Genomic DNA, 23113 nt, shown 5'->3' with positions numbered 1-23113 from the left:
GCATGTCACGAACATGATGTGCGTCCCATGAAAGGAGCCACACCTGGTAGTTCACCCTAAAACAGACTACGGGACTTGTATGAAACAATATCCCTCCCTTAAAACAGGAAGTGCTTGAAGGTATCAGACCAGACTCTCTTCTGAAGACTAGAGTAATCATTCCGTGCGATGACTCCCCGGTCAAAACACCTTTCTCGTGAGAAAGAAAACCCAAAGGCTAGAGGACCCCAGCTCTCTCCGACAAATCTATGCATTGAATTTGAAGGTGAGAAAAACAACTGTCCTCAATCCATGCTGCCTCATTCTATGTGGTGGTTTAAGATTAGGGTCAAAGATTAGAAGGCTTACACACAAAAAAATAGGATTAATAGAGCTCACAGATGTAAAATTACAGATCAGAGAATTGGTGAAAACACCTGAATTGTGCAACTGCAGTGTGTTGCAACTAATGCACTGCAGAGATTACTGCAATCTCCAGAAAATTACCTAACTATGTCATGCATACTGAAGCAGCAATTAAAGCTCCTCATTAACCTCTAACTTGGTTCTCAACCTGTCATGAAGCCGTTGTAGGCACCACGTGTTTGCAGGGGCGGATCTAGAAAAATATTCATGGGTGGCAAGAGGGTGGCAGTATATTTTGAGGGGTGACACCCCGTAGCAGAAGTATATATGTTGATTTGTTCGCAGTCATATCAATCAATATTTACTTGGAAAGCCCCCAAATTAAGACATTTTAGCTCAAACCCTTAGGCTACATTATTATGCCACATGATTAAAGCCTTAAATAGAACCAAACTAAATAATAACTGAATTAGCCTGTCTTACAACAAAAGACTGCTTTACCTTATTACACCAGCAGGGGTACCAAATCTATTTAAAGACTGCTGCAATAAGTACATTAGTTAACAGTAAGTCATTGGTATTTGTCTGAGTTAATGAGTTATTTTGTCAGCTGTCAATCATTAGTCCAACTTGAGTGCAATAGTCAGTTTATTTACAGATTTTATTAACCTACATCCAGTATACATACATTACAACAATTGAAAACGTTTTTTGGGGTCAATCCCCCTACAAAAAAAGAGTTAATTTTAATTTTTTTTAGGCTCATCAGTGAGCAGAGCATGACGTTGGCATTCCTACAATAGCTGAATGTGGCGATTACCATGTTGTTCAACATAACGCCTCACAAACTTATTTAGATTCAAAGCTTTAGTGTGTTTTGATTCAATACTGAGTACAGCCACACTTGATAATCTCGTCTCTGTCATAATAGACCGCAAAACATTTTTATGATCCTAAGAGTTGAAAAACTTTGTTCGCACGATGCACTGCTCACAGGTAAAACTACTGCTATTTTACACAACCTGAACAACTCATTAAAAACATACTTGTATGGGTCCAAAAAATGAGCAAACTCCATCAGAGTGGTAGGACACTACACTTGCTTCTTTTTTCTCTCTAGTATTCTCCTCGTCTGATGTAATTTGTGTTTAAGATCATCAATATTTGAATCATAAGCATTAGCCAATAAAAGAACAGCCTCCTCTCTCAAAAAAGTAGCACTTGACGGATTTAGTGCCTGAACACCTTGCATTATGTCACGATTTGTGTTGGAAAACCGTCTTCCTATTTCTCCAATCATGTTATCCATAACTAGATAGTACACATTGACACAAAAAGTTTGTTTGCTATCTGGAACTACATGCTGTCCCACGGTGGAAGCGATGACACTATCTTGAAGTGCCCTTGTTGTCTGTCTGGACCTCTTTGGGTTTCATTAAGTTGTATCAATGCTACTTCTTTGACATAAATCAAAGAAGTGCTTCACTCCACATTTCATCAAAAGAGGCTTCACAATGATAATGTAGAAATGTCTCTTTAAGTGCCTCACTTAGTTCGACAGCCTTAGCATAGTCCACTGTTTTAGACTGGAACATGACTGACAAATAATTAGAGTCACTTAGGACCTTTCGGAACAGTACAAGGCATCCAACAAAATTCAGAACAATCTGAACCAATATCCCTCTTGCTTCAACAGCTCTTTGCAGATGGTTCTCAGATGCAATCTCTTCAATAAATTTAACCTGCCTAACATGTACTGAAAGGCTGAATCATTAAAGCTAAATGCATGCATAGTGTTAAGCAATAAGTGCATCGCTGGCCAAGAGATTTCACCAGTCATTCATGTCTGGTTAAAAGGGCATTGTCCCTTGACAAAACAATATTAAGTATTAAAAGTTCTATAAGAGGACAAGTCCATTTGTTGTAAGATAAATAAGACCAAAGTACAATAAACTGTATAAATATAACTCTATAGTGTACACAACTTCTATATAAATCTAACCAGTTATGTTGTTGGTAAGTTGATCTCTATGAAGGGAAAGATAAAATAATAAGATCATCACCAAATTTGGTGAGGGAAATAAAAAAATGTGTGCTTTGCTTTGTGCTTTGCTTTGAAATATCACTGGGTGGAAAAGTAAACAAGCGTTGATTATACATTACCCATAAAGGAATTGGGAATCTACCTTAAAATCTATTTGCACCATAGATAGTGGGTCTCATATTGCATTCACTGTTGGAAGGTGATTAACCCTGTGCCATTAGAATCACATTTTTTAAATCTCCTAGACCACAAATTTTGATTTATCGCCTGGAGTCCCAGTAGGGGTACAGGGCGTGCTAGTATACGTCATGATCACTCCAAGATCTTTTAAATGGTCCTACGTAAATTATGCTATTCGCACCCAAGTGCGCATTTTAAAGATTGACCCAACGCCACTAGCCATTGTCTTAAAGGCTTATGTAACTGAACAACTACAGATACATATAACACACAGCCAAGTGGGTTAAGAAGCTGGGAAATTACTGCTCAGCGATGAGAACAACAGCAAATGAGAATGACAATCCCACTACAACAGCGTCCATGAAAGAACAGTAAGTGATGACCTGGTTGGGACCACTGCCCATATCCCCCTGCTGGTTTCTACCCAGTATTGCCAATGCTGTCCCCTGTCAATCAGCAGGCATACGCCTTCGGCTGGTTAGGCCTAAACAGCGCCATCTGGTGGACAAGCACCAGCATTACAACAGTATGGACAAACAGCGCCATCTGGTGAATAAGCACTGGCAAGTATCAGCAACCCTTGTACAGCACAGACTGGATATTCTCCTGATGCCATACAGGCCAAGGCGATAATGGCATCCTCAATGCATCAGCGAAAAGATCTAGAACCAGTGGTGCAACAAATAATGCAAACCACGTGGCTTTCGACTCAAACTTCAACAGTTACAAAATGACATTTACATAATGTAAAATCATACTGGCACTAACGTGGTCTGAGCCCAATACCCCCACTCGTCCTCTGTTTTGTTGCCTTGGTTTAAACTAAGGCTTACAGAATATAATGTCTTTTATAATGCCTGCATGATATTCTAGGTCATTCATAGGTTAAACTACCGATTGTGTGAGCTTTCAATCTGTCGTCCCCAGCACACTCATGGCACAAGGACTCGCGACACCTAATTACTGGCAAAAAACGCTGGCTAAAGTGTACGAGCGTTAGTTTGTAAGGGACCGCAGATCTGGAACGAGCTTGAGGAAAATTTGAAATTGTTGTAGTCTGTCTCTATACATAGACTGTATAAAACATATGGCACATACTGGCTAGCTGTCCAATAGTTGTATTATCATTATTAGACACTGAATTAAACAGTACATAAATTCATTTAGCATTTAGAAAGTATCATTGAGTATTTCATATTGCATGTTTGCACTTGCCTTGTAATTTCCCATTGTGGGACTTCTTAATAAAATAAGCTGAAATTAACTAAAGTGAATTGAATTCAGCAGATGGCAGCATCTGTATATATGTATATATGTTCTTGCTTATGGACCTAAAATATAAAAAAAAACTTTTTTGTGGACTTCATCATTAAACATCACACACTTGTTTTGGAGCTGTCTTCATACTGTTGTTTTTTGGAAAGTTTTTGCCCATTATAATTTATTTGTTGTAACATGTCTCTTCATTTTTCATTACTGTACAACGATGTGCAGTTTTTTTTATGATGTCTGCATTTCAGAACAAAAACAGTTCTATATTATGAATCAGTTTTCAAAATTTCACATTCACAAAAGTAAATTATGTAACAGAAAACCTTTATTTAAAGTTTTTATGAATGAAATGCAACAATACATACAAACTATTCATCCCTGAAAATGCAACGAAATTATTATTATTATTTTTTTTATTATTATAATTTTTCTGCTGCACAATCGTATTTTTGAGGAGCTAGGGATGCTCGAAAATTCACAAGAACTAAACCTAGGCGAGAATTGCAAAGTTCTGCAGTGATTGGGCTCGGGGTGGCCAGCAGGCTCCATACGCCAGGGTTGGGATAAATTTCCTTTGATGTTCACAAAATTTGAGCATTGCTCTCATATTTAGGAACATATAAATTTGGAACATTTTGAAACTCCTCCTAGAGGACTCAACAGATCCTTCTCAAATTGGATCAGCATAAGTCTAGGCTTTTTTACAATGCAAAATTGCAAAGCTTTTGTGTTTTAGTGTAATGGTGTTGCCGTGGAGCCCCGTTTCACCATGACACAAGCTGCTGTAACTTAACTTTACATAGTCCAATCTGCCTTTTACATGCTGGATAAGAGTCCTCTTTACAAATGAACAGGAAAAGGTAAGACACATTTCTTGCCTGAGTAAAACCTCAGTCTCAGCTCGGTATCTACAACCTAACAGTGAAAGGTGTACTAAAGGCAGTGTATTTAAAAAACAACAACAACCTAATAACGAATCAGCACTTTAAAAACAAAGTACAGTAGACCTTATGGAGAGGAGTCTGAGTCTAGTTTTCCCTGTCGATGAACTGCAGGTGGATGGGGGCAGCAGGGCAGAGCAGACCGTGGGTTTTGGCCTTGACATCAGTAGTAAGCGGAGACACGCCAATGTGGAACTTTTGAATGAGCTGCACAAGGAGCAAAGATACAAATCACAAATCAGATTTTATGACTCATTGTCAATGTTCGTTGAAAGGACTACATGTTGCAATCCCTAGCATTTGCACCACTTCAGATTCGGGAGTTTTTGAAGGATCGCTGCTATAAGGCTTAACCAGCGGGACACATCGTCAGTTGTGTACCACAGCATCACAGGGCAGGCCCACCACAGGTTGATCAATCCTGGGTGTGTGTCCCACGGTTAGCTGTTTGCCTTAGCAGCCCAGGTTGTATGAATACATTTATAAGTGTGTTTATCTAGAAGTCAAAGATCTTTAGTAGCACAGCTGGGAGCTGGTTTGCTTCCTCTGGCCATTGAGGTTGGCAGATTCAACAATACTCAGGGACTGTGTGAGCTATGTCATTTGGAAGAATTAGAAAATAAGATTTTTTTGTACTATTCTATGATGATTTAAGAATGTTAATTTTCAATGAAATGTTTTGACCATACCCTTAAATTGAATTTTTTTTAAATTTAGTGTTTAGGTTTGCAAACATTGTCTCAAAAGCCTGAAATAGAAGGCATTATTGACTATTTAATGTAAATGTATAGTATTTACTCTGATTGATCCAGTATTATATAGTAAATGTCAGTGATTTGTGTTGTAGACTATGAAGGTCTGAAGATCTGATTGTGAAAGTCGTTCTGGATCTGGCTGATATGAATTTATGGTGTCTTGTAAGCCCATGACGTCTGGGCAAAGTTGTATGCATGACACAATAATAACAACTATTCATTCATATAAGTGAATATATATAAATATTTTGAATGTGTGTGCAGCTAATTCATTAATCCCCTACCCTTGTGAGAGCTAGATGCATCTCTAACTCTGCTATTCTCTTGCCGATGCAGCTCCTGATGCCATAGCCAAAGGGAATCGAGCCAAAGTTGTCGACACGATCTGTGGAATCTTTCCGTATCCAGCGATCAGGTCTGAAGTCTGAAGCATCAGCAAAGTTCTCTTCATCAAAAGATGTGGAGTAGTGACAAAGGGCCAACTGAATCTAACAAAGTAAGAAAATGAAACCAGCTTATGTATGAGTAATGCAGGATATGTTACATCTGGTCCCACTGCAATGTTTTTGGCTGACTTTTATGGCCATGCTTTTTCTTCAGCACAGGACTCACATCTATTATGTCTCTATCAGTCTTACCCCTTTGGGGATTAAGTATCCGCCCACCACCAAGTCATCCTGGGTTATCCGTCCGTTGCCTGGGAGAACTGGAAAAAACCTGCTCCCAGACAGGAGTGCACAAAGGCTGTTACTCAACAGCACAATATACTTTTCTTCTTACAAAGTGTAAGTCTAACTGGATAAGTGAAAGCCCCACAGAGAAAGATAATGGACAAATATACTCATGTAAACATATTAAACAAAGTCACGTCTTTTAAAGGCGATTAAACTATTGGTTGCAGTTCAAGACATTGCAAGTGAGAGCAAACAAAAAGAAACAGGAGACAACAACAGCTAGAAAAGAAAAAGCTCAGGGAGTATAAATATTCATGCAGTCTGTACCTGAGTGTCTCTTTGACCAGCCCTCTGATGAGAGGAAGACGAGGGACATCGTCTGCTGTGGCGACTGCTCCAGGTCCCAGGGTCTCCGTCACTTCCGTAAAGATTTGCTGCTGTATTTGAGGGTGCCGCGCTAACAGGTAGCAGGCCCATGAAAGAGTAAAGGATGTCTAGGGGAATAGAAAAGGGTATTTCTTTAAAAAAAAACCTGTTTCATACATTCCTCTTCGAATGTGTAGTATATTAGTATTGTTCATTTGCTCTTAAAAGAAATCTTTGTGGAGATGCTGCATTTCTTTCTTTATGTTTTACAACAGGTTTGACTGCAATGTAAGCAGATATAAGAGTTTCCATAATGTTGCGTAACTGTTGGGAAACAATGAGGGGCTTCAATTCCATGTGCTGAGGTGAGTGAGAACAAGTTTGTCTGTGGAATACTGGTTAACCTCCCGATTCACTCCTCTGAGCTAGAGATGGCCCGATACCATTTTTTGCTTCCCGATACCGATTCTGATACCTGAACTTGCGTATCGGCCGATACCGAGTACCGATCCGATACCAGTGTGTCATATATTTTATTATGTTTTAACAACTGTATACTACTATGCCTGTATGGACGTGATATTATTTCTATCTTTGTTGTAAGTCTGGCTCAGGTTAAACTCTTTGTGAAACATGAACAAACACAAACAATGAATGCCACAGGACTTTTATTCTCCAGTTTGACAGTCAGTTATAACAGAAAAAGAACATAAATAAACTACTTTAACGTAGATTTTTCTTTAGGGCTTTATTATATGGTCGGATCGGTGCATAAACTCCAGTACTTCCCGATACCGATACCAGCGTTTTAGGCAGTATCGGAGGCAATACTGATACTGGTATCGGTATCGGAACATCTCTACTCTGATCCGACGCTGGCACAGTTACACAGCCACAGCACGGATGTGGCGCCAGAAACCTAACACTGACTCAAACACACACACGGACGCCGACACACACATACAGTATGTGACTCCCAACCCCTCTACTTCCTGCTAAAGCTACAGTCACTGCACCTCTAAACTCCTAAAAAGACTATTTGCACATATCCTTTTAACACACAAACACACACACCGTGTCGACCCCAGCCAGTAGCATCTCCGTAAAATTGGCGTAGATCTCCTCAGTGCTCATCTCCTTGGTAATGAGCATGTGTGTGAGCAGTCCCCCCTTCACCTCCTCTCCCCTCTCAAGTTGGGCCTTAATCTCTGCGAGCCTCTTGTCAACATGAATACTGCCTGGGATCAGAAAGAGAAGGTGGGATGAATGGAAAGGTGGGAAGGAAGGGAAGGTGAAGGAGGGTAGTGAAGGAAATGGAAAAAGGAATAGGTTATGTAACAGAGGGACCTCATACTCCTTAGTCTGTGAAAACAGCTGCATAATGTCTTCTGTGGCTCTGAAGAAGCTTGGTAAAATCTGAAAAAAAAACTTCTGATAATGGCTTTCGGGTTATCTTGGCTTGGAAGTGAAGTACTAAATGACTGGAATACCATTTTAAAAGTGCTCTAGCTACTGTAGGCAGATAGTTCACTGGAACATAAAGGTAAACTAAAAAGTATTTATGTGCACTCCTCTGCGGTCAAAAATTACAACACTTACTGAATTTGAAGAGGCCATCCCAGGAGAAACAGAACTCCTCCCATGGTTTGGGGATGACCGGTCGGAGCCACTTGGGGATCGCTCCGGCATACATGGTTGTCTTGAAGGAGCTGAACATGAGGTGCAGAGCACCGATGTAGTCTTGGGTTTCCTGGGGAATCTCATTTTCCAAACAGCCTAGTCGGGACTCGTACAAAATGACTGCCACACCTGTAGACAAGACAACGGCAAGGAAGAGATAGACAGCGGTTCAATAATCCAGTTGGAAAGCTGCAATGATTGCTTTCCATCACTTGTTCCTTACTGTAAGTATAACTGGAATGTAACAGGTCAATCACAATGTGGTAAATCTAATTTTGAGAAGATTTAATGATATGGTTTGTGGATTTTTCTATTTTGCTCTCTGCTATCACCTCCTCCTGCGTACCTGTTGTCCTCTCTGATGGCCTCACTGATCTCCTTACCCCCCCCACTCACCTACACTATCCTTTCAAATCCACCATGCCCAACATTCAGTTCATTCACAAACATTTGTCTTTACAAACCTTCCATGGCATATTTGAAGAAGAGGTCATTCACGTTGAGAACAGTTGCTCCGTCAGACTCCTGGGAGCGCAGAATAGCAACTCTCTTGATGAGGTCATCTACCACTTGGTTCACATCATCAGAAAAGACTGCTACATCACGGGGACGCATGACCAGCTGCCTGAGCACGCTCCGCATCTTTAGCCAATCTTCTCCCTCACTGGAAAACAGGACACAAGCAACAAGGTACATTTTTGGAAAGGCATTTTTAGACTTTTTGAGGAAATAGCCTTATTTGTATGAATACTGATGAAGTTGTTAAAAAACTGAAAAGTATTGATTCCAAATGAGTTCATAGATAGAAAAGCAGACTATCGAGAAGTAAAAGGGCATGCATACAAGAAATGAGCTAACCTTAAAAATGTAGCCCATTCAACAAGTTTTGTGCCGTGCCCATCGACACATTTAGAAACGATGGTGATTATCCTGTCGATCCCCAAAGTCATTAATTTCATAGGGATCTTTCTAGACTCAAATTATCAAAGTTTGAAGGTAGACTCACGCTGAGATGAGGCCAGTGGAACGGCCTCTCATGTCTCTGTACTCCTTCCAGTAGTCCATGTTACCTCTTTGAGGGGCCACGCCCTCGGCCCTCAGCACCTCAGCCACCAGGTCACGGTCCGCCACTGAGACCACCAGCTGGGGCCCAAAACGGGATTTGAATATTTTGCCATACTTCTTCCTGTGCTCCATCTATAAAGCAGTAGTGACACAAACAGTAGTCCCATTTATGTCTTCTTCTTATCCTGTAAGGGTTGTGTCATGCTGCTAATTTCCAACTCTTTGTAGTTTAACAAAAAAAAAATGTCTCTACAGACTGATACCAAAGCGCTTTATAACAAGATTGTCTTCTGCATCTTGTAAGGGAGAGAACTCAGTGTTTTATGTAACTCATTAAGACTATTTCAAAATGCCTACCCTTGTGTGAAGTGCTGACCAGCAGCGGGCAAACTCCTGGTGCGCTTTTACGCAATGGTACCAAGAGAGGCATATATGGACACCGTTACCTGAATTTCATGAACTCTGCTAAACCCGTCTCTCCAGAAGAACTCAATGAAGTTGGATAGGGCGCTGGGTCCTGGCATCTCCTTCAGGGTCTTGATTCTGGTTTTCTTGCCGACATCTGCCGGTGTGATCAACCTTTCAGGCATGGCCTTTTCTCCAGCCGTGGGGATCCCAAATCCCTTGCTGGCTGCTGACTTGTGCAAGGCGCGTAAAATGAAAAACAGCTGCTTATTTAACCGGTTGCATTGCAAATTCTTCCAGCACGCTGTCGTAAAATGATTCAGGATTGCCATTATTTTGATACTTTTGTTTCCGTGCGCAAAAACGATATATGATTCACAAAGTCTAAAAGCGGCAGAGTTCACATCTGCAAATCAAATGATCCTGGCACGCAGTCCTCACGGTGTGGTATTGTAATGTTAGATGGGATTGTATTGTGGAACTCTTTTAATGAGTTGCTTGTACAACCTCAGCAGTGGAAGAGGATCGGATGTCCGCTTCAAAAGGATAGCTCTGTATGGTGTGGGCGTTGGGTTGATTCTTTTATTGGATGAGGAGTTCGTTACAACGTTCCAAAACACAGATCGCACCAATCATTCAGCCTGTGTGCGCAAACCCCACCTCCAACACACACACACACACACACACACACACACACACACACACACACACACAAATGTAATTAAGGTCACGTTAAGCCAATTTGAATGTTCACAGTGGTTATGTAACAAAGGAAAATCCCTCCCACAGTCTTGCTCATACACACTGCAACTCTATACTGCTTAAAAATCCCTCTCTGCACACGTCCACGTCACACACCGTGTCGACCCCAGCCAGTAGCATCTCCGTAAAATTGGCGTAGATCTCCTCAGTGCTCATCTCCTTGGTAATGAGCATGTGTGTGAGCAGTCCCCCCCTTCACCTCCTCTCCCTGCTCCAGCTGGGTCTTTTAAGCTCTGTGAGCCTCTTATCAACGTGAATACTGCCCGAATGGAATGGAAAGGTGGGGAGAAAGTGAAAGTGAATGAGGGTAGTGAAGGAAAATGTAAAAAAGGAACAAGTTTTGTAACAGAGGGATCCCATACTCCCACAATCCCATGGCACAGCTTAGAGCTTTATATCCATCTTAACATTCCTCTCTATTGATGTCAGGCTATTCACAAAAATGGTTAGCAAATGCTTACCCCGGCCTAAGCTGTCCTGTTTTGTATTTTAAAAAGTACCACAAAGAAACCATTATCTAACATGTTTACACATTGAAAACTATATATAATGGTCTTTGGAGAAGTGGTACTTTATGTCATATCTCTCTTCCCACAAATTGTGAATTGATGCCTTTTAAAAGTCAACAACTTCATTAAAGTCCTTCTAGTCATTCAGAGCAAGGGAATCTTGAAAGAGTATTACACTAATTTTACTCCAGTCTATGAAAACTGTTGCATAATGTCTTCTGTGGCACTAAATGTACTAAATTACTGCAATACTCTTTTCAATGTACTCAAGTTACTGCAGGCAGATAGTTCACGGGAACATACAAGTATACTAAAAAAGTATTTATTATATTATTTATTATTCCTTTCCATCCCTTATTCCCTTAACTGGAATGTAACAGAGGTGAATCATAATGTTGTAAATCTAATTTTGAGAGGTGGTTTGTGTATTTTTTCCGGTCTATTTCCCTCTCTGCTATCACCTCATCCTGCGTACCTGTTGTCCTCTCTGATGGCCTCATGGATCTCCTTACTCCCCCACCTGCACTATCCTTTTCAAATCCACCATGCCCAACATTCAATCCATTCACAAACCTTTAACTTTACAAACCTTCCATACCATATGTTTTTTCATTTCATGTTTATTTGAATAGGGACAGATGCTACGACATAGACATTTGTGCAACAAATCTCCAAAGTACAGCATCACAGCATTTATACTGTAGCTATTGCTAATTTCCAATGCCCGTTCCTAGAAGGGCTTTGTGTGATATGTAAAAAAAGAGGTCATTCACGTTGAGGACAATTTCTCTGTCAGACTTCTGGGTTGCAGAATAGAAACTCTCTTGATGAACTGTACTCCTTCCAGGACTCCATGTTAGCTCTTTGAGGGGCCACGCCCTCGGCCCTCAGCACCTCAGCCACCAGGTCACGGTCCGCCACTGAGACCACCAGCTGGGGCCCAAAACGGGATTTGAATATTTTGCCATACTTCTTCCTGTGCTCTTCCAGCATATCCTACCTATTAGGTTAAATCTATGATTTCGCTCTGAAATGTAAATGTATTGTGACGGATGATCTCTACAGACATGTAAAACTGTCTGTCCAAGAAGCAACCAATCAGGAACCGCACTATGCTTCCGTGCTCGCCGAAGAAGACGGACGAAATTCTCTGTTGGTAAATAGATAATATACAGTATATTTAAATAATGTTGCTGTTCCCCTTTCTGGGTTTCTTTAGCAGTGCGTGCAAACAACCTTTTATGAGCCAGACAAACTATACAGTTCTTCCCATTCACCAAAACATGTATTATAAATAATATACTAAAACATCTGTGATTTTATCACATTGAAGCAGATCAGATAATAATGGTAAAGGAATGGAATGCATTTCAGCAGATTAGTGTTGTATGCCAGCCATGCCAGTGGTGTCACTAGATCTCCAGTAACACCAGTCTGTAATAATAGACTGGTGTTATTATTGTTATAATGACTTAAATCTTCACCATCCAAAGATACCCTTTTTTGTCTGACTTATGTGTCAGTAAGAGTGTTTATATTTCAATGCCTATGTCAAATGGTGTTATTTACACAGCTGCACTGATAATACAATTTTAAAAGAAGGGTGTGTTTATCTGACCTTTTTTAAGATATATCATGATACAGTGTGTGATACTAGTTTGTGTCAAGTTTTAACACTAGATGATCATGAGTAATTACTTGTCCTGATCAAGAGTGTACTGCATAGGGCAGGAAACAAAACTATTATATATTATTTTGAATATTATCCTTTGTAAACTGTTGTTTAGTCATGCTGATTGACATATAGGTTTGGCTAATTTCCTAGTCTTTTTAAAAGATTTTCTCTACAGACAGCTTGTAATGGAGAGAAAACATTCAGTGTCTTATGCAACTCACTTGAAGACTATTGCAAAAGTCCTACCCTGGAGTGGAAAGCTGACCAGTGGCCTGTGCCTTTTACGCATAGGAAATTAGGTTGAGTATACATAGGCTCTTTGCCATTGGTGGGGAACACAAAAGAATATGATTTTATCTGTCAAACAAAACGAGTATCAAGAGAGGCATATATGGACACGGTTACCTGAATTTCATGAACTCTGCTTAACCCGTCTCTCCAGAACTCAAGAAGTTGGATAGGGCGCTGGGTCCTGGCATCTCCGTCAGGGTCTTGATTCTGGTTTTCTTGCCGACATCCGCCGGTGTGATCAATCTTTCAGGCATGGTCTTTTCTCCAGCCATGGATATCCCAAATTCCTCGCTGGCTGCTGACTTGTGCAAGTCGCGTAAAATGTAAAACAGCTGTTTATTTAGCCAGTTGTCTTGCACATTCTGTCAGCATGCTGTCGTAAAATGATTTAGGATTGGCATTAGTTTTTATACTATAATTGAGTCTTTTTAGATGTACTGTATATGTGTAACATCTAGAGATGGTCCGATACCATTTTTTGCTTCCCGATACTGATTCTGATACCTGAACTTGCGTATCGGCCGATACCGAGTACTCATCCGATACCAGTGTGTCATATATTTCATTATGTTCTGTATACTACTATCCCTGTATGGATGTGATATTATTTCTATCTTTGTTATCAGTCTGGCTCAGGTTAAACTCTTTGTGAAACATGAACGCCCCAGAACTTTCTTTTATTCTGCAGTTTGACAGTCAGTTATAACAGAAAAAGAACATAAATAAACTACTTTAACATAGATTTTCTTTAGGGCTTTCTTACATGGTATCGGATCAGTGCATGAACTCCAGTACTTCCCGATACTGATACCAGCATTTTAGGCAGTATCGGAGCCGATACCGATATCGGTATTGATACTGGTATCGGTATCGGAACATCTCTAGTAACATCTGTCTTGACCCTCTCCAAAAGATAAATAGCAGTTCCGCAAATGCAAAATATTTGCACACTATTCATGTCTCTATCTAAGAAAGTTTTCATGCAGGGCTAAACTTTTGGTGTTGAATGAGAGTTCAATGGTTCTACGTTTTGCTCCTTCCAAAGCAATAAGCCTCAAGTGAGTCTCCACAGGACACACAATATGGATTAAACTGACCAGACTATAGATGGAGCCATTCAGAGGTTTACTTTGCCCTGTGGTATAGCAAAGTTTTTGAAATGTTTTTAAGTCGTCAATAAGCCGATGAAGTAGACCCACAAACCCCTTACTGCTCTCTATCTCCAAAATAAAAGCTCAAATTAAGCTCAAAGTTACTCCTTCCAGTTAAAGGGGAAATAAATATTGTAACTACACTTTATTTACTATTGTCACTATTAATTGCTGGTAGGAACAAGTTATTTATTATAATTATTTTCTTTAGTTTTACTCTTTACTACTTGTTGACATGTTCCATTTTGCCATACTTTGTCTGTTATGCACCATTGTATATAACAGACTAATTTGAATAATTACTATTCATTTCTTAGGAGCCTAACATTAATTTCAGCCTCCCACAGTTACAGCTGTAAACTAGTTATCCCTTACAACAAAAACACAAAGAGCTTTCATTTTTTCAGACATCTCAGAATCAATAAATAGAATATTCCAATAACATTTCTTTCACAAAATATATTTAGCAACATCTTAAAGACAAAAAGTTTAGAACAAAACATTAATTATTGAAAACTAACACCAGGAACAGATTAATGTCTACGGATTATGTGGGTTTAATTAGTTATGTCTTAATGTGTGAAAATGTAGCCGCACTTACAAAAATTCCAATATACATCCTTGGTTTTCCTCCTCAGATACAGTTAACAGTAGATAAGACGCAGGTTATTCCACGTAGGGCTAACATCACCCATCCGTCTACTTTGGTAGCCTCTTATCCTACGCACAGACATTACTGCAAACAGCAAGTCAAAGCTTTCAACCGTTGTGGAATTAAGCTTGATTTTCAAAAACAACACCTAATTTTGTTGTGCAACAGGCCCAATTGGCTAGCTGCATCACTGCAACGCGACATAGAAATGAAAAAATGACACAGTTGACACTTGGACAGTTAGCACTGCATGTCATCTGTAAATGTCATCGCATGTAGGTGCTTGAGGGAGCTGGAGATGAGACTTTCTACTTTATCACATAGAGCCGTCCAGCCCTGCAGGCGTCATTCGTTGCGTTCTTAGCTAGACGTACAAGTCATTTCAACCATCATCGCCATCAGCTACCAGGAGGAAGCAATGTACAGCATATCATCATTTGCTCCAAATAACATTCAGGTTCAGGGTATATTCAGTCATTGCTCTGTTCTCCAGACCAAATGGACTATCCGAACTCAGTATACGTTACTGCACCCCAACTTTGTCCTATTACCTTGTTGCAACTGAGTAAGTCTTTAGGTGCCAGGGTTTGAGTCAGTGCATCTACTTTCTGAAGCGCTTGAAGAGTGGATGAATGTTTTTGCCCAATGCACCTTTGCTGCCTCGACTCTGATATTCCATGTAGACGGTGTCATCGGCACCTGACATGGAGCTCATGGTGCCCGTTCGCCTTGAGAACTGATGGGGAAGCAGGGAGAGAGAAAACTAGTGAGAATATTGTAACATACGATAGCATTATTGTACGCGTGCAATGGCAATTGCCTATGCGTGCTTTCTGAGTCCAGGTTTAGCGAAAGTCCTCACCTGTGGTCGTCCGCCCACCTCCCCTGCCACCACTTCCTCCTCAGCATCCAGGTCTGAAGCAGCGAGGACCTTCTGAAGCAGCTGCTGTTGCTCATCTTTTGAGGAGAACATTAAGTCCTCTTCCTCCATACCTGCCAACTTTGTGATCACCTATGAAAGAAGAGGAACATGACAACATAAAAAAATAGTATTTGTAAATTGAACAAGAATGAGGTGTCACATAAATGAAGACCAAGGATCAAGCACACACTTCTTTTTTTTTTAATTCACAAACATGTTACCATTTGTCCTGAAGACGTTGTCACAAATACATTAAATAAATAGTTACAATTTTACTTATTTAAACATTTGCAGGCATTTCATTTGATATGAACTCTATTCCTCCAGTTAAAATTGCACGGATGCATATCTAGAACAGAACAGGTGGAGTTCTCTTCAGATGTAAACTATCTCTGTGAGTTTTTCTTTTTTGGTTCAGTTTTTGTTTGGTCCCTCTAAAGTTAACTCCTATTGGCTGTCGCCAGAATCACTCTCAGATTTCAGTGTTGGTGAGTCTTGGACTGCTTCACAAGTCCAGCCAGACTGGATCTGATTAACCCCACACATTTTTTTTAAACATCACATCAGGCTCAAACTAGTCTTGTCGCAAGTGTATTGATAACAGAAAGAAGAAAATCTAATTTGTAATGTAATATTATTTAAATAAACTAGCTTAACACTTTTTTTATTACATTTAAATGAGGTTGTCCAAAATTATATGGAATAAACCTTTAGCATTTTTAGATTCTGTGTCTCGTGTGACCTATCCTTCAGTATAATTGTTCCAAACTGTGAGAGCAAATTTGGTCCATGGTGTATGAACAAGGTAACACTTGTGCTGCAATTCTGAAGGGAAACAAATAATGTGAAATTGCGTGGAGATCAGAAGATGCTGTAAGGGTGAACACACCTTAAAGCTGTAACCCTGGTCCACCAGGAACCTCTGCCTCTTGGTGGAGTAAGCCATCTCCTGGGTGTCCTGTGACACCAGTGAGTAGAAGTAGGCATTGTACTCCTCTGCTACCATTCCTAAACAGGCAGACAGGCAGAGTAATAATATCTGTTTTAGTTAATGGATGGAGGTAGACAAAGCAGCTGCGTCAGCGTGTGTTAGCATAGGCAAACAATCAAAGTGTTCAACGTTTGTTTTTGCAGACAAACTGACCTTTCTTGGCTCGTAAGACTCTGCCAAGCCTCTGGGCCTCCTGTCTGCGTGATCCACCATGGGAAGAGATCTGGATCAGAACATTGGCTTCCGGCAAGTCAAATGAGGTGTCTCCAACCTGTTTGGTAGCAGGAATATAGGACAAATTCACAGACATGCATCGATTCCATTACTGGAATATTGTTCCACTTGTGTGCCATGTGTGCCACCTACTGGCCAACAAAAGGGCACACGATGGCTGAATGAGTAGGCCAATATTACATACAGTAAATCAATAAGAGATTGATTTGTTTACCTTGGAGATGAAAATGGTGTTGATCTTGGGGTTGTGTTTGAAGTTCTGTAAAATCTGCATTCGTTCCCCCTGAGAGGTTGGGCCATAGATGTAAGGCCTTGAGAGGAAAATGAGAGAGCAGAGTTTAAACACGAAGAAATCCTATCTGAACAGGCAATTTACTCAAACATTTGAAATGCTGCTCTTGTCTTAAATAACATACTTGTTGAGGCGAATGGCGTATTCCTTTAATGCAAACACGTTGTCAGCAAAGACCATAATCTTGTCATTGCGCCGCTCGTGGAAGCGAATGAGAAACTGGCAAACGCGGAACTTATTGGGGTTCATTGTATAAAACAGCATGCGCTTCTTTGTCTTGATGGCCACATACTCTCTGTAGAACTCTGGAGACATCGGGCACCACACCTAAAGCACAGACGGGTACATTGTTCAGATAGCTTTATCAATGCTCACTGGTACTTTTTATATTGAATCTTGACTGCAGCTATACCAAAGAGCCTTGAGTCATAGGATATTATGGTTTATATACCCACAATGTTAATTTGACATATCTTAGTTCACCAAGAAATTTCCTATTTGGTGGCAACATATCTGGGTCCAACTCTAGTTCATGTGAGACACCAGCCAAAATTATTCAACAATCAGCTTTTTGGGCATGGCTTCAGACAACTATGCAAGCTGTCTGACTTTAATGACATAAGACAGCTTAACATCTATCAAGTCACATAGAAGTCTACACAGAGAAGAGCACACAATCAATGTGGACTAATTGTGTGCATCCCTTTATCTCAATTTATGGTATAACACTGCAAGACTCACCTCTGCACACTGGACTTTGGCAATGTAGCCGTTGTTCTGCAATTCCATCCAGTTGGCCTCAAATAGTTTAGGGCCAATTAGGAAGTTCAGGTCCACAATCTTGTCATCTTCCCTGACCAGTGTGGCAGTGAGCCCCATTTTGCAATGTGCCTGGACAATGGTCAGAACACGACGGAACATCTTGGCTACAGAAAGCACAGAATACAAGTATTAATATCACCGATATATGTGTCTAAATCATGTGTCTATAATCGCACTATAACCCGAAGCATTACCTCAAAATATTGTTTGCATGAGGCAGTTACATTGGAAGGTAATATCGAGTTGTCTGGAAAACTGATGTACAATAACTACAGATGTTCCAATACAATTTTTTCCTTCCCGATACCGAGTACTGATCCGATACCAATGCGTAAAAAAAAATCTACTAACCCTGTGATGTTATATGGTTGCTTTCATTGTTCGTATGGCCTGGCTCAGGTTACAGAGCCAGAATGAATGCCAAATAACTTTCTTTTATTATCTACTTTGACAGTCAGTGTAACGGAAACAGAACATAAACTACTTAAGAGTAGATTTTTGGGGCTAAATGGCGTGGCATTGAATCGCTACATAGACTCACATACTCGCCGATAGCGATGCCAGCGTTTTAGGCAGTATCAGATCCATTTCAGAACAACTCACCAGGGATAGTGTGCACCTCATCCAGGATAATGAGTCCCCATTCCTGGCTCCGCATCCACTCCATGACTCTCTCAGCCTCCCAGGAGCGCTTGGTGGTGTGACCCAGCATAGAGTAGGTGCTGATGGCCACTGAGCAGCCGATGGGCTTGTCCTTGGCGTCGGAAGTGAAGCGGCAAATCTGCGAGTCGTCGATAGTGGACCACATCTTGAACTGAGCTTTCCACTGCTCCACTGACACCGAGGAGTTCCCCAACACTAAGCAGCGTTTACGCACCGTGCACGCTGCTGTCACGCCCACCAGAGATTTACCCGCTCCTGGAAAGCAATGTGGAGATAAAATATTGAGACATACAAGCTTTTTACACACAACATTGATGCTACAAAAGATTACCAATACAGTAGTTAGTAATAGTTTGGGTTGAGGGTAGGGATGTAATGATTACCGGTGTAACGGTAAACCACGATAAAAATGTTGACGGTAACAATTACCATTTTCATTTAAAGTATCATTATTATCACGGTGGATTACCACGGTGTGGAAACCGCGTGTTTAATTCTTCCCAGCTTCATCCGAGTCTCCTGAAGTTGCCGCGCAGGCGCACTGCGTAGCTTACAACATGCGTTTCTTGAAGTTGGAATCATGGCAGCATTCAGCTTGTGTAGGCCTATCAGTGCTTTCTGAACATATTTAACACACTTTTAAGAATACCGCGATAATACCGAAAACCGTGATAATTTTGGTCACTATAACCGTGAGGTTAAAATTTCATACAGTTACATCCCTAGTTGAGGGTATACTCAAGAAAAATCTACTTAGTACAAGAGTATATCCCCTTTTTTTTTTTATATGGGCTAAGCCAGTGGTTCCCAACCTTTTTTCCTTGGCGCCCCCCCATTTATGTCTAAAAAAAGCTGAGCCCCCCCCCCCCCCGAAACCGAAGTTGAGGTAACTCTCGAGATACAGCCTTACTTTCTTTTTTGATACAGAGCAGTTATCAGCACATTTTTACGTTTCTCATAACTTGTTAAACGTGCAAATATTATTTTTTTACCTCAACCTCAAACCAGATAAAGACTTGCGCACCCCCTGTGATCTTTGCCGCCCCCCTGAGGAGTGCCCAGACCCCAGGCTGGAAACCACTTGGCTAAGCTAATATTTTGAACATTTTATATAATACATTAGTATTTCATATTCAAGTTGATTTTCATTTTGTGATGAAATGCTTTGGGGCGTATCCTTTCAGTTTTGTCCCTCAATGTCTCGTCCTCCCTTGACTGCAGTAAACCAGCTGACTCACCGCAGGGCAGCACGATGACCCCAGAGCGAGCACGTCCATTCCCAAACATCTTGCGCAGACTCTTTTCCTGGTAGGGCCGCAACACAGCAGTGGGCTTCAGATCTATGTTGATGTCTGGGTTGACTGTATCATTGCGGAAGTCATACTCTGCTAGGAGGGGGTACTCCAGCTGAATACAACGCTTCTGCAGTTCTTCAATCATCTCCTACACCAGGTCAGAGAAGAACAGTTGAGAGTAGGGTATAGAAATGGGATTACATTTTTTAAGCAGGGTACTAACTTTTAAATAAAGCTACAAAACATGAATGGCATAAATGTCAGCAGTAATGTTTAGTATGTAGTAGTGAAACAGCAAAAATAAGAGATCATAAATCTGATGTGTACCTGGCGAATCTCAAAAGACACAGTCTGAGTCTCTTCCTCTTCCTCCTCTTCTTTATCCATCTGCTCATAGTAGCTGAAGATGTCCTCAGGGACTTGCTGGGTTGAAGTTTGTCCATCGCTGGGCTGCTGCGAGGTGGAAGTACCTCCCTTTTCCTCGATAGACTTGGAAATCTGTCAGAAGGAGACATCGAGGGACATTTGTTAGTGAATGACCAGGGCAACAGTTACAACTCCTGTTGGCCCTCTACAAGGATATTTCCAAAGCACAACTTGTTACTGATTTTCAAATTAGATGGTAGAATAACTGACAGGTTAGAAAAAACCTAAAAGGGCCTGATATGACTGTTTAGTTCCTGGATCAAAAGACATCCTTCCTTGTGTCATTATTATTATGTTGTTACAATGTGTCATAATGCACCAACATTGCGCAGTAAACACACAAATGTAATTGGAAAGACAAAAAAGTCCAGGGTGCTCAGGTAGTTCAGTCAAATGTTTGAAGGTGCTCTTTGGGGTCGGGAATTCAATAAAGTGTAGAAAAAAGGAAAATCCAAGGCACTCTTCTTCAAAATTATTTTAAAAGCCTTTATTTTACTGGCTATAAACAAATGTAATTGTTTATAACATGTTTAAATTATTTAAATTTAAAACAATAATACATTACTTTATATGTGTGTGTGTGTGTGTGTGTGTGTGTGTGTGTAAAAAAAAAAAAAGTTGGATGGCATACTGCTGACTTGCTGTAGATGACTTCAGTAATAAGCTCAGTGTCTGCTCCGTCTGCAGTGCGGAGACGGCATTCACGGATCACGTTGTCCTGCAGAAGGCGCTGGATCACATCAGGGAAGGTACTCTCAACAAAATACCTGAAGGTAGACAGGAAGCACAGTTTAAGAAGAGTGCCGAGGGAATGATTAATGATATAAAGACAGAAGGAATGGTTGTTGAAATTACTTTACCTGTTGTGCTTGAGCACCAGTTTGACTTTGCCATAGCTCACTGTGCAGAGCTGAGAGAAGGAAAGGGATAAAATGCAATGAATAAATAACCACATTTTGCACACAACTTAAAACAATACATTTGGAAATGGTCCTCTTCCATCAAAACTCCAGGTACTCTCTCATTCAGACCTGAATGAACTGCACGATTCCATCAGGTAACGACGTCTTGCTGAGTTTCTGCAGGTACTCCACAATATCAGAGGTCTGCAGCCCCACACTGACAGCTGCATACAGGGAGTAGGCCGTCAGCTTGTACTCATGAATATGATTAGGCCGGCACACTGGTTCTGCAATGGCCACCATGAAATCCTGGGCGTACTTATACACTGGTGAGAAGGCTTCCAGAAATATGTGTCCATCTGGAGCCTGGAGGAGATAAGAATTAAAAAAAAAAAAAAAAGAGATGAGAAAGAAATACAAAAGAGACATCTCTTATAATATTGTGAAAAATCAGCAAGACGACCACCAAGTTTTTAATTTGTAAACTGTCTAAAGTGCGGAAATCCACAATCCAAACCCATCTTACCACCCAGAGGGGGCGTGAAGAGTGATCATTCTTCAACATCATCTGAACACGATAATCTTTGGCTCCATATTCATCCAGTTTTGTACTGGACTCATCCACTTGTTTCCCTGCAGCAGCAGGTATGGCCTCCTGAGACTCGCTGCCCACTACCTCTTCTTCATCTTCTTCCTCCTCATAGAAACGCTTCTTGGACTTCTTGTCTGTATGAGTTAGAAAAAACATTCCCAGTAATGGAGGTGGACAAATCACTTACAACAGAAATATATTAGTTCTCTTAGTTGTGTGTTTTTGTCAAATAGGTGTGTGTGTGTGTGTGTGTGTGTGTGTGTGTGTGTGTGTGTGTGTGTGTGTGTGTGTGTTAAAAGACGCTGTGTGCTTTATTACACACGCATTTGTCAATACGTCATGTAGTTTATGACCGATTCCTGCGTTTTAATTAATCATTTTAGGCTGCGTTTTACTCTTCACAGTTTGACAAATATCAGGTAACGTTAACGTTAAAACCTTTCACTACACATGCTAACATTACCCTATAGCAAGACATGGAATAACGTGAATCAATGGCGTTTAAAGACTCCAGATGAAAAACTACAGTGTGGTCAGCAATAACGTTACACAGCAGGGAGTTTCAGTTAACAATATCTTCATCTTTCAGCTTGCCACAGTAACTTTAAACGTTAGCTAATGTTAACAGCTAGCTAGGCTGAACCAGAGCATTAGCAACTCACCCCGATCTCCTTTATCCTTTTTACCCATTTTATATATTCTTAAATGGACGATTTCTTTCAAAATATGGCAAGCATCTCTTCATGTGTCTGACGTCCTCCTGAAAGTCGACAAAGATGAGACCGTGTTGTAGTCTGACCGGTGTCTAGTAACGTTACGCTAAAATACTATAGATACAAGCTTCCGGTCTTAGCCTTCAAAATAAAATATTCACGTAAAAGCACTACATTGGGGAAACATGTAGCTAGCCTACTTGAGAGGGAGGTTTTTTTTATGTTTTTCCCCAGAATATGTTGACAAAATAAATTAGTGCACTTAACATAAAAAAGTTCTAAGCACAAACTAGACTGTGTGTGTGTGTGTGTGTGTGTGTGTGTGTGTGTGTGTGTGTGTGTGTGTGTGTGTGTGTGTGTGTGTGTGTATGCATGTATTTATTTATTTCATACAGTACAAACAGAAGAACAAAATTACTACAACTAAAGAGGATGACTCTGAAATAATAGCTCTAGAGCTATTACTCATATTAGAAAAGACACATTAACCTAAC

General features: G+C 40.6%; 2 protein-coding genes across 4 annotated transcripts; both read right to left on the bottom strand.

Moving 5' to 3' along the window:
* Positions 1 to 4151: 4151 nt before the first annotated feature.
* On the bottom strand, positions 4152 to 10293 carry LOC116054722 (cytochrome P450 27C1-like). The gene is made up of 9 exons (XM_031306419.2): positions 9769 to 10293; positions 9264 to 9454; positions 8722 to 8921; positions 8177 to 8386; positions 7652 to 7815; positions 6539 to 6705; positions 6176 to 6254; positions 5822 to 6025; positions 4152 to 4989 (listed from the first exon to the last, which is right to left on the bottom strand). The coding sequence occupies exons 1-9, from the start codon at positions 10057 to 10059 to the stop codon at positions 4870 to 4872; spliced, it is 1626 nt and encodes a 541-aa protein (XP_031162279.1). The 5' UTR covers positions 10060 to 10293; the 3' UTR covers positions 4152 to 4869.
* ercc3 (excision repair cross-complementation group 3) lies at positions 5685 to 22771 on the bottom strand. Of its 3 annotated transcripts, XR_004896900.1 has the most exons (17): positions 22569 to 22771; positions 21841 to 22040; positions 21444 to 21680; positions 21273 to 21322; positions 21044 to 21179; positions 20314 to 20484; positions 19930 to 20134; positions 18632 to 18946; positions 17948 to 18132; positions 17331 to 17533; positions 17129 to 17225; positions 16834 to 16951; positions 16579 to 16697; positions 15630 to 15779; positions 15269 to 15503; positions 14848 to 14857; positions 5685 to 5696 (listed from the first exon to the last, which is right to left on the bottom strand). XR_004896900.1 is itself a non-coding variant. In XM_031306417.2 (15 exons), exons 1-15 carry the CDS (start codon positions 22594 to 22596, stop codon positions 15369 to 15371), a joined length of 2349 nt encoding a protein of 782 aa, XP_031162277.1. In that variant the 5' UTR covers positions 22597 to 22771; the 3' UTR covers positions 14560 to 15368. The 3 variants fall into 3 exon arrangements, 1 of the variants encoding a protein (XP_031162277.1); XR_004896899.1 differs by lacking the exon at positions 5685 to 5696 and having other exon boundaries at positions 14560 to 15122; positions 15187 to 15503; XM_031306417.2 differs by lacking the exon at positions 5685 to 5696 and having other exon boundaries at positions 14560 to 15503.
* Positions 22772 to 23113: the final 342 nt, after the last annotated feature.

Source organism: Sander lucioperca, chromosome 3 (genome assembly GCF_008315115.2).
Source record: "Sander lucioperca isolate FBNREF2018 chromosome 3, SLUC_FBN_1.2, whole genome shotgun sequence".
Taxonomy (NCBI): domain Eukaryota; kingdom Metazoa; phylum Chordata; class Actinopteri; order Perciformes; family Percidae; genus Sander; species Sander lucioperca.
The sequence above is the reverse complement of the archived record's forward strand: the minus strand, read 5'-3'. Positions and strand labels throughout refer to the sequence as shown.